Genomic DNA, 20,236 nt, shown 5'->3' on the forward strand with positions numbered 1-20,236 from the left:
TGTCCCATGAACCTAGTTTAATGGCCTTAGCTCCCACGTGTCTCCAAAAACCTCAGTGGTAGGGCATCCGACTCATGTCGGGAGCACTGCCAATAGAAAATGGGGCCACTGGTCATCAATTAATTTTGGTTCAGAAATGTGGAACAGATTACACCCTTGTGATAAGGGAAACAGAGTCACTAACTGCTTTTGAACGTGGACTGTCAAAAGCCATTTTATGATCCTTTTAGTTCTACTTTTAACTTTTGTGTATATATTTTTTGATTTGTTTTATTTGTCCCTCGTAATTTTCCAGAGGGCCATTCTGTAAACCACTTTTTGTGGCGTTGGCATTCCTCATTAAAGATTACCCTCATCAGCGCGGATTTCTTTTCCCCGGTGTACCTGTTTCATTGACTGAAAAAATACATCTGCTATTTAAGGCGCTGTTACACAGGGCTATTTTTCTTGCAACTTGTCTTGCAATTTTGTTGTGACACAAGTTGCACGAATCGTTGTCAAGTGTAACATGCCCTGAAATGAACATGTCTCGCAATTTTTTTGTTGTCGCAATCTTTGCGAGAAGTAGAGGTCGGTTTTACTTCGTGCAACGGTGACTGCAACAAAAACGTTGCGAGGCATATTCATTTCTGGGCGTTACACTAGGCAACGATCCGTGCAACTTGCAATTGTATCACAACGGCTCAACGAAATTGCGAGAAAAGTTGCAAGAAAAATTGCCTAGTGTAACAGCGCCTTTACATTTGTCAACATTTAGCATCACACTTTTTTTTTTCTAGGTTTTAGTCGCTACCACTATGCTAGATATCCATTTAAGGATAAACTCTTATGTGTGGTAAGAAATGCTCAAGCTCGTTCCCAGTCTCTCCTCTACTCTCTCCAGGGAACGGAAAGAGGAGAGACCCTGGAAACGAAGTTGAGAAATGTTGATCAGTTGAGAGATGATATGAAGAGGAACAGTATAAAATAACTAAGGCCCCGTCCACACGTTAACGTTCGTAAACGTATATTTTTTTGTGCGTTTAGGCCTTCCGTCCACACGTAAACGATCTCTGTAAAGGGATATTTTCGAAAACGTCCGCCAGAGTGGATAAATTTTTAAACGCACAAAAATGCACGTTTATCTACTGTCGTGTGGACAACACAACTTGTAAACGCTTATGTCACAGAGCATGTACGCATGCTCAGTCAAGATTCCATGGCAATTCTGGTTCCCAGGCTGCCTCATTTTATTCTTAAGACATGCATTTTCCACTTTCCTATCGTTTACGTGTGGATAAGCGTAAACGATATGTTGGGGGACCATCGTTTACGTGTGGACAGAAAACTTTGTATACTTTTACGAACGCAAACGTATACGTGAGGGAGGGGCCTAAAATACGGACGCCATTTTGTCAAACCCGACTGGGCAACCAGAGGCCGATTAACGTGCTCCAACCTAAGTCTACAATCATCGCCAATTTCTGTTGGGAATGTTAGCAAACAAACCCGGTATAGCAATTTTTATTATTTACGTTTGTGTAGGCCTTTGTTTGTTGTTTCCCTCACTTCCCTGTTCAATGTTGAACTCCCCCACGACAAATAATGCGTAAAGATTTAAAGTTGAACCTCAACATTGATACAGGGGAGGGAGGGGAGGGAGGGAACAAGAAGGCAAGGCAAAACTTAGCATTCTTCCCAATAGTTTAGGCGATAATTGTAGGACGAGGATTGGCTTTTGGAATGTGAGATGAAGCCCGTTTAAACGGTTTCAACATTTGCTTCAACATGCGTTCAGCACAGTTGTTGAACCAAAGGTTGGGGGCGTTTGAATAGGTCGTTCAACATTGTTGAAAGTGTGTTGAATCAAATTTAAATTGGTTTAAACTTTCATTCAACATCACTTCAACATTTCCTTTGTTCTTGAAAATGTTGAATAGGCGTTGAAACCGTTTGAACACTCCGTTCATCCAAATGTCCTTTGTTGTAAGCAAACTCTTGGTGATTAAAATGTTGTGTATTTTGATATAAATTCATTTTTTTAATTGCAGTTAAGCAAAGACATACAATACTTGCTACACTTTTGCACTAACACAAAGACATTACAATCCTATTGTTATTCCAATACAGTGTCAACAGTGCTATTATTGCATTCAACCTAGTTGTAAGAACGCACTTTTAATACAGATTGGAGTCGAGATTGTATGGGACAGTCGATCAACGAATGAATGGATCTTGGGACGCGTATCTGGCACCCCCCGCAGATTTTGCACGGGCGGATGACATTATCACCAACTTGGCAAAGGAGAGAGAGCCTGGGATCGAGATCATCGAACGCACTCCCTAATCTTTGATTACTACTGGTTGTTATCACAATATTACCCTTACATATCTCAGCGATTTTTTCTTACATGCAAATCATAACACTACTCACAAGTTAAATTAAATTTAAAAAAAAGACAAAAAGATTGCATTCATGTGGTAGCTGCTACTCAAAATGATTAACTGTTGTCCTTGACACCTGATTTTTCAACGCAGTATTCAAATTTAATTTTGATTATAGAATCGGAGAGGAGCAATACTTCTTCGTTAGGTTTCCTGGGCCCAGTTGTTCCAAGCCCAATGAAGCTAATCCTGGGTTAACGTGAACTTTGATTCGAGTATATTTACTAATCTGTAAGGATTCGTCCAAAAGGTTTTTGTCCCTTAGTTTTGCCTTAGACGTTTCTTTAGCCTTTAAAATCGTCTTTAATTAGCGAGATGAAAACCTCGGTTAACTTTTAATCGTGGATTAGCCTTACTGATCGGCTTTCAAACAACCGGGCCCTGGTGTATATATACTTCATCTGATGAATAAGAGCGCGTAGTTAAATTTCTTCAATAATGGCATGGGGTAATTAAAGATTCCAAATAAACGTTCTTCTTTGTTCAAAGTTAACTTTGCGTTATTGCCATCATTAAACCGAGACTGAAAAACTTTGACGAAGCGCTGAGTGAAATGGCCCTGTCAGATTCCTAATTGTAAGGAGGGTCCAAATCGAATTTCATGGTTAATACTGAAAACAAGAATTGCCATAGGAACGTACTATGTACGAACAATCCATTGGAAATCAGCGCTCCTATTCAACAGCAATCTAGCCAAACAAGCCCACGGTCCCGTCGACCAGCGGCCGGCTTCTGACCGCTGGTCAAATGGATCGTGGACTCGTGTTACCAGATATGTTTAATGAAGGCGCCCAAGCTAATCAACTGTATATAGCTAACTACTTGCTGTTCTGCGTTGATTTCAATTCCTCATTTTCTTTGCATCCCAGGCTTCTGGTCCATGTACATCTTTGATCATCCACACTTCGTCAATAACTTTTCCTCCCTGGTTTAAAAAAACAAAAAAACAAGGCAAAAGTCCAGGATAAATCGAGCGGATAAAAAGAGTGATAAATGCAACTCTCGATTGCAGGACTTCAGGGAAGCTATATATAACAACAACAGTGCAAGGAAATAGCGACATCATGATTATGTTTACCATAAAAACGACACCAATTTTTGCGTCCGATATAGAAAGAACGCGCTCCTAATACAGATTGGAGTCGAGATTGTATGGGACAATAAACGAATGAATGGATCATGGGACGCGTATCTGGCATACCCCGCAGATTTTGCGGGGCGAATGGCATCATCACCAACTTAGCAAAAGTGATGGAGAGCCTGAAATCGAGATCATCGAACGCACTCCCAAATTTTGAACAGTAGTGTTTAGAAAAATACCTTCCGACGACATTCCGTAAACTTCCACGGATTGTCCGAAGATATTGCGAACGTTTCCTATCATTTCACCAAAGCTATTCCATATTTCAAGAGGAGGATCAGAATAGCTTTCGACTATCTACGATAGATTTCCCTATAAGTTTATCAAATACAGTTGTACTTCCAAACATCTTTAAGTTGGTGAACTTTGGCTTTGCCGGAATTTCTCCAATTATTACTTATGGTTTGAGAAGATATACCAAACACTCAAAAGAGCGTTTAATGCGATTTCCAAACACCTCGAAGTTGGTTAAAAAAAAACTCGGCTGCACCTCATTTTTCAATCCACTTCTCGGTGTTTGGAAATCGGAGGAAACACTCTTCCGCGTGTTTGATACATTATACCAAAGCTTTCTTAAATCTATTTAAAGAAGTTTGATCCAGGACATTTGCTGGTTAATTATATTGCTAGTCAGAAATCCCATTCAAGCAACCATTGTATTATTTGTTAATTCAGATACCGATCCAAATTAAGGGACCGTTCATTTTTTATGAGCATGGGGGGGCTGGTGGGATTTGGTTAATTGCCACTACAAAACTGTATGACCCCCCCCTAGCATGCAATTTTTTTTAACATGGCCCCCCCCCCCCCAAGCAGGACTATTTTTTCTGATGACCCCCCCCCCTCCCGCCCAACCAGAAACAAATCATACTCCTAACTTTAGCAAAACGCTTATGTTAATGTACTGTTTATATCAAAGATAAACGTAATTGTTACTGTGATTTCTTTAAAGTACTATTAAAAAGTTACCGTTCTCTGCTTAGGTAAAGATTTCTCTTTTTTAAAAAAAACGTTTTGTAGATAGCAACACGTTTACGGCAACGGCAAACCCTAAATTTCCATTTAGATTCTTAGAGGAACTATAAAAATTAATCAAGCAAATGTTTAACGTGAAACTACTCCCCTTCGAGTAGAAACAATTAATACACGTACAGATCTAACAAAATACGGATCGAAGCATACCAATCAACGATTACGAGTCATATTAAACAGAAAAAGAAACAGCGGACACACAGATATCAGGCGCGTAGTTAAGGGTTAGATAGGGGTGTTTGTTGAGTGCCGGAGGCGCTGTTACTGGGGGGGTCCGGGGGCATGCTCCCCCGGAAATTTTTGAAAATCTAGGTTCCCAGAAACCTCATTTCCTGCATTTTGAGACCCATTTTAGGCAAATCACAAATTTGTTTTACAGCAGCTTTTTAAGCTATATACATCATTTCTGCGGCATAATTGTCTCAACTTAAACAAGAAAGTTCAATGTACATTCCGCGCCCTGTCAAGTTCTGATAGCTATTCGATCTGCTGATAGTTATACACCAAGCTGGTAAACTGCATCATTCTCGGGTGTAGGCCTTGAAACAAATTGACTATCTCGTCAAGATTGACAGGCATATCATATTTGATATGCATTAGAACCAGGGCGGACATTCTACTCTCTCGCATGGTACACCTCATGTAGTTGTTCAACCTCCTCATTGTGCTTTTTCTTCCGCCATTATTGATCCTCAAAGGGGGTTCGTTCGAACCCCTCGAACCCCCCCCCCCCCCCCCCCTCCTACATGCCTGGATATTAAAGTACTGCTATTAAAAATGACAGTTACAAGCTTTTCTGAAGATGGCCTACGGCTCAGATTTACCGTCAACTGAAGTCACCAACAACAGTTCTATTATTAAAAACTAATCTGGATGTTCACACTAGGCATACTACTGAGTCTACTGATACTCCTGGGTTCAAATAATTTACTAATCAACAGTCTTTATAAAAGTGAGTACTATTAAACAGAACATTAAACAATCTATTGATATAGTTCTGAGTACAACAACTTAATAGAAAACTACTCCCCCACGGATGATTCAATAGTAAGACTGTTACGTTTTTATATTAATTTGAACTTGTACAAACATAGGTGTCTACTTCAGTTTATATTCATTATTGCTTTTCCAACAGATATGCGTCATTTCCTCAGTTGTTGTTAATATGAAATGCAGATTTCGACCTCAGTATGTAAAACAAATTAAAAGTGGTTAGGAAAATCGTATTAATTAAATATAATTGAAATAATATTCAATTTCTTCATCTGTTTCTCTGTTGAGCCACTTTCAATTTCCTCTATTAGCCAATTATTGCTGGTGACCCCCCCCTCTTTCACCCAATTTTTTTTGGTAGCCCCCCCCCTTTAGTGCCATTTTTTTTCTCGTGGCCCCCCCCTAAATCCCACCAGCCCCCCCATGCTCATAAAAAACGAACGGTCCCTAAGTTGACTATTAATTTGGATACCGAAGACATTTTGAAATAATATATTCCTGACAAAATCAGCATTATTTTTTACCCTTAAATAATACACAATATAATTGATAGGTAATACGACTACATGCTTGTCCAATTTGGAAATACTTGGATTCAAAAAATTCTTCGGACTGCCAAATTGGACTCGGCCGATTTTTTCTCATCCAATTATTTCCAAATTGGACAGCACGTAGTCCTATTACATATACAAATTGTTCCATATGGTTATCCCATCCGGGAAGAAGCTCCCTTTATCAGGTAAGCGTTTGTTCAAACCTAAGAGAAGTTGTTTCTCTTACCAGATCCACACTGACTTGCTCCATATACAAGTGAGTGTTGTTGTAGACGGTCATTCGAGTGTAACCATAATCATCCGAGCGAAAAGCTGTCCAAGGAGGATAATCTTTTACAAATGGATCATGATCTTCTTGACAGCCCTGAAAGAGAAGGAGTCTTAATACATGAAGTGTGTGAGCCGCCTAGCACCCATGTAATGTGATGGAAATGGAATGAAATTATTTATTGAGCTCTCAACAAATAACTTCATTCCATTTCTATCGCGTTACATGGGTGCTACGCGGCTCACACAGTTTGCAGTACTTGTATATCCCCTTTGCCGCGCATTAAATACCTTAATTCCCCCGACCAGCTCCCAGCTGACCTCGTACTCAGTTGGTTAAAGCGCTGGCGATTTATTTCAGAGTTTCCGCCGACGCCAAAGATTTTCAAATTTCCTTCACCGGGCTTTCAAGCCCGGGGAACTTCGAGGACAGAAATAATCACTTAAGTACTCCATTTCGATCGCCTTAATACAATAGGATTAAGTAGGAAAGGAGCTGTTGGCAGCCGTGAATCAACTTGAACAGAAAGTTATAGCATGCAAGCAGCATGGCCTAGCTACTGACAACTTCAGTTGTCAAATCACTACAAGATCGTAAACAACTGAGGTAGAAAGGGGGGGGGGAGGGGTATGGCATTTGCAAAAACGCTTCGGGAGAATTCTTGAGCGTCAATGACTTTAATGCCTTACTCGGAGGCGCGGTGGTGTAGTGGTTAGCGCTTTGGACTTTCGATCGGACGGTCGGATGATCTGGGGTTCGGTAGTTCGAGGCTAGGTTTGGTCTCTGTATTACTTGTCTCTTCATCCCGGTGTATAAATAGGTATTAGCGACATACTGCTGGGGGTAACCCTGCGATGGACAAGCATCCCATCCAGGGGGAAGTTACTAGCAGTTGCTTCATACAACAGAAAAAGTGTTAAGGACGGTGCCCACTAATAATGAAGTATTTTTGTGTAGTTTATGACTTTGCGGGGAAAGCAGATCTTAGCAAGGGCTATTGAAATCCCAAACGAAAATTGGGGGTAACCATGTATTTTTTAGAGATAATTTAGCAACAATTATTCTAAAAAACAGTAAAGTACAAAGCAATGTTTGGCGTTTTTTTTCCAAGTTGAAGCTTTATTATCTCTGAAAAATGCGTGGTTACCCCAAATTTTCTTTTTGGATACAGTGGAACCTCGATTTAACGAACCTCTATTTAACGAAGTGCTAGATATAACGAACGATATTCTATGTCCCGGTCAAAGTTACAGTAAAATGTATGGAATAGAACCTCGATATAACGAATTCTTCGATATAGCGAACATAATCCGGAAGCCTAAACGTAAAATCTACCTCGATATAACGAATTACAATGTCAACACTTTTAAATCGCTACTCTGAAAGTGTCGTTTCTCTGTAAACAAAAGCTGCGCGTTTTCTCAAAACGCGGCACTTCTGGCTGACGAAAATTGCATTGAATTGCGTGACAGAAGTCACCTGTGTTGAAAATCAATCATTAACTATGACCTCGATATAACGAACAGTTTGGTCGTTTCCCCTCAAGTTCGTTATATCGAGGTGTTCGATATAACGAACCCTCGATTTAACGAACAAATTTGGCCGGTCCCCAGCGACTTCGTTAAATCGAGGTTCCACTGTACCAAGAGCACTTGCTAAGTTCTGCTTTCTCCACATAGTTTTAAACTGCGCAAAATATCCCTTTATTAGTAGGCACCACCTATAGGAAACCCGAGTATCTCGAGATGCGCAGAACGTATGCGCAGTGACAAAAGAAGGCACTGTCCTTAAGCGCCGGCCGCGTGGGCCACATAGGGAGAGTGAGACTTTAAGTTAGTGCCTTGCGATCCCTTTGTTTCTTGTTCGATTTGTTACATTAGGGGAAAAGATTTTCGTGTGATATTTGATTGTTACTGTTATTGTAAATCAATCAATCAATCAATCAATCAATCAATCAATCAATCAATCAATCAATCAATCAATCAATCAATCAATCAATCAATCAATCAATCAATCAATCAATCAATCAATCAATCAATCAATCAATCAATCAATCAATCAATCAATCAATCAATCAATCAATCAATCAATCAATCAATCAATCAATCAATCAATCAATCAATCAATCAATCAACTTTGTTTAACGAGGATGACACTTAACAGTCTGACGACTGACAAACCTGTGGCCCTCGGATTCCAGATCGAATTGGAGTTTGAAAATGTTGGTTTGGAGGGAGGAAAACCAGAGAACCCAGAGAAAAACCCTCGGAGCAGGGACGAGAACCAACAACAAATTCAACCCACATATGATGTCGAGTCCGGGAATCGAACCCGGGCCACCTTGGTGGGAGGCAAGTGCTCTCACCACTGTGTCATCCCTGCTCCCCTGTTAACGCATTAATGGTTTGGGGTCTCTTTCACCTAACTAAACACACTTATTTCCAGAAATGCACCTAACCCTGAATTTGGGTGCTTTATATAAGACAGACCTTTTTGTCATTTTCATACGACTTCAAGTTTGACGGAATTATTTGTGTTTTAGTAAGAATTAAAGTTAGTTGTGATGTCTATCATATAGTTCTCACTGAACATACCGCTGATCCGGTAGTGACATGAACTGGGGCGCGTGGATTGGTATATGGTGCTTCTTTTGACCCATTGTATACCTACGGAAAAGAATACAACCACAGTGACTGAGTGATTCAAGATACTTTTTACAATAACTGTCAAAATTCCCGCGCGCTGATTGGCTTGTAGCTATTGCCTATGAGTACAGTCAGACAACAAAAACGACGTCAGATGTCACGTGCGCGCTTTCTCAACGGAAAATAAAGCCAATTCCGTTCATACTTTTTCCGTGTAATCGTAAAAAAACAAAAAAAACAAAAAACAAAAAAAACAAATGAACGGTAGTTTTCTATGGTCTATACTGTTATAGACCATAAAACTTCAAAACTTGGCAGTTCCATTTGAGTTTTCAATATTTTTGACGTCATTCTATGGTCTAGATAAGAGTATATAAAATAGAAAACTGCCGTCGATTTGTTTAAAGGAAATTTTTCAACAGGAAAGCTGAAGGGAAAGACGGTAAAATGTGTTTGTATGCATATTGCCCAGGCATTTTCAGGGATGAAAATAATGATCGGAAGCAAGATCCACCGCGGAATTCTCTCAGCTGTCTCGTTGCAGACGCTATACACTTGCTCTGCCAGGTGAAACAAATGCTTCACTTGCCAAACAGGGGGCGGTCCATGAACAGGGTAACTAAACTTGCCTTTCTGTTGTAGATCGGGAAGAGTCGTTCGTAAGAATGTTCATGAGCCCAAAAGCAAAGATCAACCCCTGAGGAGACAAATAAATGGATATTATTACGGTTTCGCAAACTAATACGACTTTCCGGTACATGAAGCATGCTATTTTCTGAACCTCAACTGTGAGGGAGTGGTGCTGCGTCGCTTGTAACACTGTCCAATATGGTCGTGGTCCACCGAATATTCGTCGTCCGCAGATATCCTGCGATATACGTAACTTCGCATGTCGGGGAGAAAAAATGGTAAAAATAAACATCTTCTCCAGATTTGCTGTAATAAAACTGTGTTTTGTTATCATTGCGTTGCGGAACCAACTCGGCCCTCGGCCTCGATGGGTAAAGTATCAGGCGATATTCCGCGCGATTTTGCAGGATAATTAACAATTATCCACTAAATTGATGAGCTAATTTGGCCGCCGTAAAAGATTCGAGACCAGAGCGACAAAACGTCAGCTCTTGAATCTCTTTCGGGGTGGTGAAATTACCTTAACAACTCAGTGCAAAAAAAAAAAAAAAACAAAAAAAAAAACAAACAAACATATATCTGGTTTCTTTAGTTAAGAGCTTCGAAAGGACTATTGATTACTGAGAAAAGTTTGGGAACAGAACAAAACAGTCACCCCAGCCTCGCTTCCAATCCAAGGCCAGGTCACTAAGCACACCACTGTAAAATGGGCTATTGGTGTCTGGGGAAGATTCAAACTAGATGTACTTAAAACTGTATTTAATTAATGAAAACAGTCATTCCAGACGCGACTGAAGGTCCATTATGCCCGGTGCATATAAATAATAATTTGCCCTTACCGTATTTGTAGAATAGGTCTTCCAAACCAAACAAGTGTTTTGACGTGATTCCAGTGCGTACCTACAACAAACCAAAGTCGTTAAACTTAATTCTGAGGATCTCTTTGTCAATTCCAGAATGTTAAACTACCATTCAACAACAACAGCATTTTCAAGGACTTCTCTCAACCTTACAGTCAATTTATGTCGCGCATCGGGTCTCAAAACCACTGCACGTGATGTTTTTATTTATTTTTATTTAATTCAATATTTATCCAGGGGCATCCAATTTAGCAGAGCTAGTTTTAATCGACCATTTGACAGGTCAATGGGCTTATGAATTATTAATGAGTTTTGGGAAGTAAATTAACATAGTGCTGTTCGATTCTCGGTTTTTTTAAGCGAGAAATTTACATTATCGTATTCTGCTAAACCCCACATACCACACTTTCATACTTGGTGCAGTCATCACCATCGGTATTAGAACAGTACATCGGTCTGTGACCCATCGTGATGATCCAGGGGCGTAACGTCCGGTTTTCAGGGGATGATGCTTCCTTTATTAAAGAAATAAAATTTTACAATGAACACACTACACAGTGGGACTAGACTCCGCTGAGTACCTTTTATTGCATGACATTTCCAAAATCAAATTATGTTTCAAGAGCTTGAGTTCAGCATTACTGTTGAAGCTCAGGTTGAGCTAATAAAATTGGGGTACATGAAATTAAAGGCAGAAAAATGTTTCTAAATGTCACGATTCGCTGTTTGCTGTGCCCTATTTTTTCTGTCTGCACTCGCTGTCAACTTTTAAAAGGGGAAGTATCATGGGGTGTTTGACCCCTTTTGTTAAAAAATGATGAAATAAGACCTTCAATCAGCTGCCAAATAATTCTAGCACAACGACAGGAAAGAAGTCAACTCAATTCTTGAAAGGAACAACTCGTGATCTGTTCCGTGGCACTTTGGAAACAAAACTGCGAGAACTTGAAAAACGTTCGACTAACATTTTTCAAGTTTAAATCCATTCCGACCTACTCTGTCTCTGGCCAGAGCGCTAATTGGCAACTTTATTGCACTGGAGTGATAATTTATAACAAAACTAGAAAATTATTTTTTTTGTTTCTGTTGACAGACAAACATATTTTTGGAGTTTTGAAATGACATCAAATTCGCGTAGCGAATTCCAATAATTCCTCTCTTCAATAACCTAAACCTAAACCCAACCCTAACATTTGCTCAATGCCTGGTCACATGAGAGTTTCACGTTTATCAAATCCCTGGCTTTTACAAATAAGGAACCACATGAGCTGCTACTGCAAGACTGCAGATTGAATTATCTTCTTTGTACCTTCAGGTCTTTTTCCAGCCAATCATACTGTTGAACAATTTGTTCAATTCCATACTCTAAGAAGAAGTAGATTTCGGTTGAAATGCTTATGATGTGCACTGGTCCAATGTTCCAGCTGAAACAAGAAACAGTACATGCAATTAATTAAGTAATGTTAAAAAACGAGCAGGAGTGTTTTATCGGGTGTAAAACCACGAGGTGCAGCCAAGTGGTTTTACACCTGATAAAACATGTGCTGCGAGTTTTTTGAACGGCTTCAAAAACATTCCTGGAAAAGCGTGTGTCAATAGAGTTCATAACAATTATGCCTTTGTGAACGTTGGAAATTAAATGTAGCATACAAGAAAAACACCACATACTAACAAGGAGTGTTTTATCAGCTGATAAAACACCTCATGCTAACGAGGAGGAGGTTTATCGATATAAAGTCACTGCACGTGACATACATTGTATTATCGACCATTTGATAGGTCAATGGGCTTATGAATTATTAACGAGATTTTGAAGGAGTCAACAGACAGTGTGGTAGCATACCATGAATGATCCAATAGAAGCCCACTCTCTAACAAGGACCCAGCACCCAAAGTAGGTACTGTATTTTGTGAAATATGCCCTGTACCTGACATTAACGCCCTTCAAAAGGCACTGCAAGAAAATTCAAACAAACTTGTCCTCATCTCGAATCCACTCAAACACCAGTTGTTATCTTTGAGAGGCTGTCCATGCAATCGGAATGCCGTGGTTTCAGATGATGAGATTAAAATTTAATAGTACTCTCAATGGACTATGTTGTTCATCTCTAAGGAAAACATGTTTACACATGACAAATTTGCAAGTTACAGGGTGATGTTTCCAGCAACACCACGTGCTTTTTTTTGTAGGTTACAAGCAACAATTGGCAACAACGATTTTAAGTGCAACACTTTTGCATGGAACGATGATGATAAGTAACATGTATGTGCAGATGTGTGTTTCATTTTAACTCTACCTGTAGAAGATGCCTTCTGTGTTTCCTGGCATTGAAAATCTGTTTCTGTAGTTTGAGAAGTTGCTGGGAGAAAAAATACCAAACTTAATATCATTTGATTACTAAGTGTTTAATTACTTTAATTAGTTAGTATTTATTACATAATTGTTACAGTTTCACTAAATAAATAAATTATTTAGTTTGAGAAGTTGCTGGGAGAAAAAATACCAAACTTATTATCATTTAATTACTAAGCGTTTACGTACTTTAATTAGTTAGTATTTATTACATAAATGTTACAGTTTCACTAAATAAATATTAAATATTGATTTTAAAATCACCATCAAAATGTACTGTCTAGAAAACAGTGCCGTAGAGAATGAAAATTATTATACTTCTCTACAAAGTGTAATGCGGATTTCCAGTCCTTTATACCTAAAATTAAATATGTACCACCCCAGGCACTGTACTAAAACTGTCAGAGAGTGTCTCTGGCCATAGATGGACTGGGATGGAATAAATTGCAACTTGAAAAAGTTTGACAAACTTTTATTAAGTTTCCAATCATGCCCTTCAACAGGTCTATCGATGACTTGCTCCTTTCAAGAATTAAACTAGTTGCTGAAAGTTCTTTCATCCAGTATTCTAGAATCATTTTCTAACTCCCAGTGAAGGGAATTAATGTTGCAATATGTCTACCAAAAAAAGTCAAAATCTTTCTGACATTTTGCCTTTGAGCTCTCCCAGAGACAGGGTAAACTACAGTCATAACAAAGTTTGCCGATTGAAGGGCTCCGTCCATAACAATACAGTGCAACCACGGTTTAATGATATGCCAAGGGAACGTTAAAATTATATCTTTAACCCGGCCGCCGGGATATCGTTATAGCCGAATTCAAGGTATAACGATATTGTGGGAAAATTTCTAAAGATATTGTATACCAGGATAAAGCTGATAATCACCTTTTTACTGCACGTTACCTAATAAATTTGTAATTGATCATCAAATGAATTACAACATCCAGAGTATTCTTCAATGTCCTTAAAACATGTCAAAAACATTTTGCACAGCTCATAAGGTGTTTGTTACCAAAAATACAGGTCACTGTGGTCTGTGATATTGATTTTATCATTATAAGCGGAAATATTTTGCGCTCGGTCAACGACATTCCCATCGTTAAACCGGGAATGTCATTATACCGAGGTTCTGCCCCATACATTTTACTATCACTTTTGCTGGGCAAACGAATGTTGATCGTTATACCGGGAATAACCAGACACCTACAGCTGTATGTTGCATTTCAGATCACTTCTTGCTGTTTTATCTTAGATTCACCAGAGTTTTTGTATGTGACCTTGAAGTCCTTTAGGAAACGTTGCTCCAATGTGTTATCTGCTGCTTTGTGCTCCATTTTGTAATAAAAACGGAAATCTTGCCCATAATCATAAGTTTTTATTGCAACAAAAAATAACACGACATACATGTAGGTTGGTCATGTACTGAACCCTTCAATTGTTATGGCCTTTTAAGCAGACTTGTCCCCTCTCTACATTGGGGGGAGCTAAAAAACTGTTTAACCAATAAATATGGAAGTTTTAGTTTGCCGCAAGGAAAAGAAATGAACATTTCCAGGAAACATCGTTACTGACTCATGGAAAGTTATTGGAAATTCCAAGTGAAGATTGACAGATCTCAAAAGCCAAACCATTTATGAATGCAGTTACAATGCACTTTAACTTACCAATTAAAATTCAAAAATTTAATTTTCCAATTCATTCAATTGTCTGACAACTTACAAAGTCATTTCATGATTTCCCGGGCAAGTCATGTATGGTAAATAGGCAGCAACTGGCTGAATTTGGTTCATGAAATCATCACCTCTACGTGCATTATCCTGTATTAACAACAACAACAAAAAAGAATTTTAAAGGAAAAAAATCTTAATAAAATTACATGCATCGAAACAAATAAGTGTACATTGTATTAGTGCAAAATCATTTTTTTTTAAATGAAGCATGCAGAATCAGCCTCTGAAAAATAATTCATTTACCAGTTAAAGGACTGACTTTTAACTGTCCCAATAGATGAAAACAAAATAGATAAGGAAATATTTATAGCAAAATATCTTACACTATACAAGTCATAGGCCATGTCACCTGCAAAATAAAACAGATAAGACTGCCATGAGAAATAAAAATTAATTGTGAAACAAAAGATTATTCCCCTGGACCTAACTATTCAATTAGCCTAATTAGCTAATCCTCTGAGTTCACATGAATCTGGATTCAAGTTTCATTACTAATTAAGGACGGTGCCTACTAATACAGAAGTATCTTTGTGCGGTTTATAACTGTACAGGAAAAGCAGATCTTAGCAAGGGCTATTGAAATCCAAAAAGAAAATTGGGGGTAACCACGCCTTTTTTTAGAGATAATTAAGCAACAATATTTCCAAAAAGCGCCAAATATAAAGCAATGTATGGCAGTCTTTCCTAGATAGAAGCTTAATTATCTCTGAAAAATGTATGGTTACCCTAAATTTTCTTTTTGGATACCAAGAGCACCTGCTAAGTTCTGCTTTCTCCGCATAGTTTTAAACCGCGCAAAAAAATCCCTGTATTGGTGAGCACTAACCATAGGAAACCCGAGTATCTCCAGATGCGCAGAACGTACGCGCAGTAACAATAGTAGGCACCGTCCTTAAACAATAAATTTATTGGAAAAGATTATTCCAAAAGACAATTTTTGTCCCTCAGTACAACACTCTTACTCAATGCTACATGTAACTGCACACTGAAATAATAAGTTAATAAATAATAATTAATAACAAATTTAATAATTCATACAATGACAAGAAGCACAGCTTGCACTATACGCTTCAGCTTACCAACATGAAGGATAGCATCAAAGTGTCCCTGTTGAGTTTCATCCTGTAGATAGCTCAAAGATTTACCATTCACACTTCCTAGATCTCCATAAACAGCAAATCTAGGGCTCCATTTCACACCAGACTTTAAGGTTTTGAATGTGAATACTGCACTCCAGCCATCGTTCCCACCACAGTGATAATCTAACATATTAAAAAAACATATTAAATAGATTCAAAAATGTCAACAGAAAGTACGAAGATGTGGTGGAGAAACTCCCATAGACTAGGGGTGCTTATGTACATTTACTCCCGGGGTGGGGGGGGGGGGGGGGTCACACAGTTTCACAAATATACGCTTAATGAATTGAACACCCTTTTGTTTTTTTTGTCTGTTTGTCTGGAACATAACGATTATTTTATTTACAACTAAACCACTGAGAATAGTCACAGGTACCTGCAGGTTAGGTTTAAAATTGAGTCAATTGCTGGTATACCAGAAGCTCACGTGTTTATGTCAGATAATTTCGCATCTGTTCACTTGCTGGACCTTGTTCTTCACAAGTTTTAGCCACCCTGTCCCTCCCTCTCTCTTGGTAGGTATAGCATGGTGTTCATATTTGGTAATTATTACAGACTACTATTACTACCTTCTATTTCCAACAAGGAAACTTGTTTGCAAACCCAGTCAGGCTGGCCAAAAATCAAACTCTCTGACTTTTCTCTGATCTGACTTTGCATTAGGATTTACAAGTTTCCTAACTTGATATAAAATTCCCTGACTTTTTCCTGACCTTGAAAACAATATGTTTTTCCCTGACCGACACAGCAACCCTATAACTTTTGATCCCTTTTTAAATCTCCTGGATTTGTCTACCTACCGTAGACCACATCAGGAGCCAGACCAGTAAGTTTGACCCTGTGAATGTACAGTATACGCTTCTCTGATCCACCATCCTGGAATTTAGTGATGCTGCCAGAAGCTCGCATTGTCAGGGGGAAACCAGCTTTATTGTACTCCACAATTGAAAAATTTGTAGATGTTAATGTCACCCATGTGACTAGCATTTCTGTCGGATCTCCTGAAAGCCCAAAAAGTGAAAATGGTCAAAATGAACAAAAGATCAAATCATGGAAGGGCACACACACCCTTGGAGACCCAGGGGCAGATAGTTGAGTTAGGAGAAAGTCAAAGTGGGTACGTTTATAGGAATGAACAAGCGAGCCCCTGTTTTGACTTCTTGACCCAAATATCCCCTCCTGGGTCTCCAAGGGTAAGGCACACCACATCCATTAGATGTCCATTAGCCACTGCATAACATGAATGACATACCATAACAAGTATTTATTATATAAACACCAACAAAATACCAGGTGAGCTTTCCCACAAAAACATGATATCTTCACGTGACAATAACATATTACATGTATCTTCACACATGAAAAGATCACTGTTGCTATGGTTACATAATAAATCGCACCTTAAAGCTGGCTTATTTCTAAAATCTAAAATTCTATGGGCCGTTATTTTAGGATAGCCCTTTATAATTTTGTAAAAGGAAGAAATTTGTATTTCGTTCATTCGTTTAAGATCACGTACTTCTTCCATTGTTTAGTTGTGACACATTTTTCTACTTTAGGACTTCAAAAAAATATTAAAGTGAAATGGTTCGGTATTTCATTTGTGTTTGTATTAGAACAATAATAGAACATTACATGTTTGTATTACACAACATGTAATGTTATTACAGTCGAACCAGGTCAAGCGTACCCCCCTAGATTCTATTAATGAATCTATTATTTGAAAATTGAACCCGTTAGTCGTTTCAAGTATTCAAATCAAAATTAGATTTCTGATTGGATTATACGAACCAGGGTACAAATAATGCATGAAACCAGAAAACCAGAAAGCCCGCGGGAAAAACTCCTCTCAATATATTCAGAGCGGCAATTCTTGATTTATATAACAGTGGATTTTCCAAAAAGCAGATTTCTCGTGATTTACAGCAGTCAACGCGTACCGTCAGAAAGAAAATTCGCCATTTTAAACCAGGCACGGTGGGTTCTGTCGCGTAAATTTAAACTCACTAATGATCACTAAATGAACATTTTACGTTTGTACACTTGCGTTTTTTCCGTTAGTTATTCAAAAACAAAAATGAAAAAGGACTGGAAGCTGGCGTTTTATTATAATAAACGGTTCTCTTTTTGAGGTATATGCAAATTAATTTAGCGAAAAGTATGCGAACATGTTCATTTCAGTTGACCTTCGACAATGGCAGCACATGTGTTGCGCTATTCGTCGACGTATAATGGACAGTCTGGTGAAATAATAATATATACCAAACTTTTTCATGCTACAAGGTAGGTAATGCTATACATGAAAGATAAATTGGAATTTTTCAGCCCGACTCATTTGCAAGCGCTTGACTTTGTGCCCTTGCCATGACCAAATTTGCATAAGGAATTATATGAATGTGTCAACAACATGCAGGAACAGTTTGAACGAACGAGCTGTTTCAAATGTACTGTAGTTTGAATTTTACAGGCTATTGCTTTTACTGTTAGCGCGGATCTATGTTCTGCAAATTTTAATTTGATCATTGATCCGCGTTAACAATGAATAAATGAATGCATTCTTTGAAACGACTAATGGGTTCAATTTTCAAATAATCGATCCATTAATAGGGTCTAGGGGGGTACGCTTGACCTGGTTCGACTGTAACACAACATGTTTGTATTAGAACAGTAATATAATAGAACATTATAGGGCTGATTGGAGATATGAAATTTCTCTTCTCATGTTGAAAAATTTGTCAACACTCGAATAGAAATTTCGTATCTCCTGGTGGTCATGTAATATCCCCTGTTTATTAATTTGATATTTATTTACTTAAGACTGCTGGTGACAGTGGTCATCTGATTGAGCTGGACTTTAGACATTGACCTAGCTATAGATCAGGTTTGTAACACGTTGTTCTACTTTAGGATTACAAAAAATATTAAAGTGAAATGGTTTGGTATTTCATTTGTGTTTGCATAATAAATAGGACATTACATGGCCGCTTGGAGATACAAAATTTTGCTTCTCATTTCAAAAAATTTTTCAACACTCAAAAAGAAATTCGTATCTCCGTGTGGCCATGTAATATCTTCTATTTATTAATTTGGTATTTATTTACTTAAGACTGCTAGTCACGTCACAGTGATCATCTGATTGAGCTGGACTTTAGACATTGACCTAGATCAACTTGTGGTACATCAGTACATGTATGCCTGCACAACTAGACTCCACATTAGAAAAATTTTTTGTTTTATTGTTACACTGTTTGAAGCTGTCATGGCTTGTTCGGTATATATCATATGAGAATGCTATATATGCATCCATGTTATAGTAAGCTGCTTCAATTACTAATTAATAAGAGAATATCTATAATAATATTATTCATATTTTGCTATTGATATGGTCAACAATTTATGATTTACTGAAATGAACCTCATACTTTGTTTTTTATTACAATTTTAACCAGAATGGATCTTGCACTCCCTTTAACTGCTTTAAAAGCTTGTTATGACACAGATGCTAAATGTACATCACATGATTTCCTGTTAACTATGGACCACCATGTACTGCAACGCTAGGAATTTTAACCTCAAAAATATGTCTGATACCAGTTCGAACAAAAAACATAGCGGGATATTTGGATTGGGCATACACCTTTGTATTTGTAAAATTTGTAACAATTGAAAGACAGCCTTACGCTATTAAAATGCTGCGTTCGTTATGTAATATGCAACAACGTGAAATATCGGTGTAAATGACCCATCCATCGATATTATTTTAATTTTACGTGCTCTTTTACACGAAAATGAAGGATGCTTCATACGTGCTAAGAGTAAGGTTAAGCTTATAAGCTATGATCTCGAAAGGCAAAGCAACTCTGCAAGATTTCCCAACAGAACCACATAAGATATTAATTATGCGTAAATTTTAAGACTCAAACATATTTAATAGTCAAGCACTAAGACTCACGCAAAAGAAGTTAGACCAACACCGAAGAATCAACCAATTTTTTCACCTCTTTCAAGGTTGGATTACTTTAAGCGTTCTTACCTGTACTTGAAAGATGGATCTGTTCAGGTTGAGGATCATCAGCTCGAGATAAACGTCCAAAAGCAAACAAAACGAAACAAGTTAGCTGCAGCGCCAACAACGCCATGACGGCTTCTTTGTCACTCGGAGTTCTCCTTCCGTTGTGTTTTTCAGCCAGTGAGGACTGGAACGAGTCACGCGGGAAATCTCGTGACTCAGCAGTTTGACGTCTTCAGAGCGGAAAAACGTTCTGCGCAATTTTTCTGCGCATATCCGTTCGCGGGCGCAAGTAAACTGAAAACGCTGCCGTTCGATTCTGTTGTATTGTTGAGTAGTGGCTTTTGTGGTAAAAATACATTTTACCATCTACGTTTTGTCCAATTTCATCAAATATGCTATAAAATCGGACCGGGCATTTTACCAACACCGTGTAACGACAAGAACGAAAACTGGA

At 38.3% G+C, this 20,236-nt stretch overlaps 1 protein-coding gene across 2 annotated transcripts; it reads right to left on the reverse strand.

Moving 5' to 3' along the window:
* Positions 1 to 1,975: 1,975 nt before the first annotated feature.
* LOC146487309 (acid phosphatase type 7-like) lies at positions 1,976 to 19,962 on the reverse strand. Of its 2 annotated transcripts, XM_085086934.1 has the most exons (13): positions 19,804 to 19,961; positions 16,571 to 16,771; positions 15,711 to 15,893; positions 14,955 to 14,980; positions 14,621 to 14,718; positions 12,845 to 12,907; positions 11,857 to 11,971; positions 10,949 to 11,062; positions 10,527 to 10,587; positions 9,687 to 9,754; positions 9,007 to 9,078; positions 6,371 to 6,508; positions 1,976 to 3,349 (listed from the first exon to the last, which is right to left on the reverse strand). In XM_085086934.1, exons 1-13 carry the CDS (start codon positions 19,907 to 19,909, stop codon positions 3,266 to 3,268), a joined length of 1,329 nt encoding a protein of 442 aa, XP_084943060.1. In that variant the 5' UTR covers positions 19,910 to 19,961; the 3' UTR covers positions 1,976 to 3,265. The 2 variants fall into 2 exon arrangements, with proteins under 2 accessions (XP_084943060.1, XP_084943066.1); XM_085086940.1 differs by lacking the exon at positions 14,955 to 14,980 and having other exon boundaries at positions 15,685 to 15,893; positions 19,804 to 19,962.
* Between the last annotated feature and the right edge of the window lie 274 nt (positions 19,963 to 20,236).

Source organism: Pavona decussata, unplaced genomic scaffold (genome assembly GCF_977016875.1).
Source record: "Pavona decussata unplaced genomic scaffold, jaPavDecu1.1 SCAFFOLD_16, whole genome shotgun sequence".
Lineage (NCBI taxonomy): Eukaryota > Metazoa > Cnidaria > Anthozoa > Scleractinia > Agariciidae > Pavona > Pavona decussata.

Bases quoted from the DNA above. Each gene is read 5' to 3' on its own strand.
- LOC146487309 (XM_085086940.1), bottom strand. From the start codon at position 19,909: ATGGCGTTGTTGGCGCTGCAGCTAACTTGTTTCGTTTTGTTTGCTTTT. The intron at 15,894-16,570 runs GTAGGTAGACAA...TTAATATGTTAG, and splicing joins GGCTCCTGATGTGGTCTACG to ATTATCACTGTGGTGGGAAC. The intron at 6,509-9,006 runs GTATGTTCAGTG...CTTCTCTTTCAG, and splicing joins ATGTCACTACCGGATCAGCG to GGCTGTCAAGAAGATCATGA.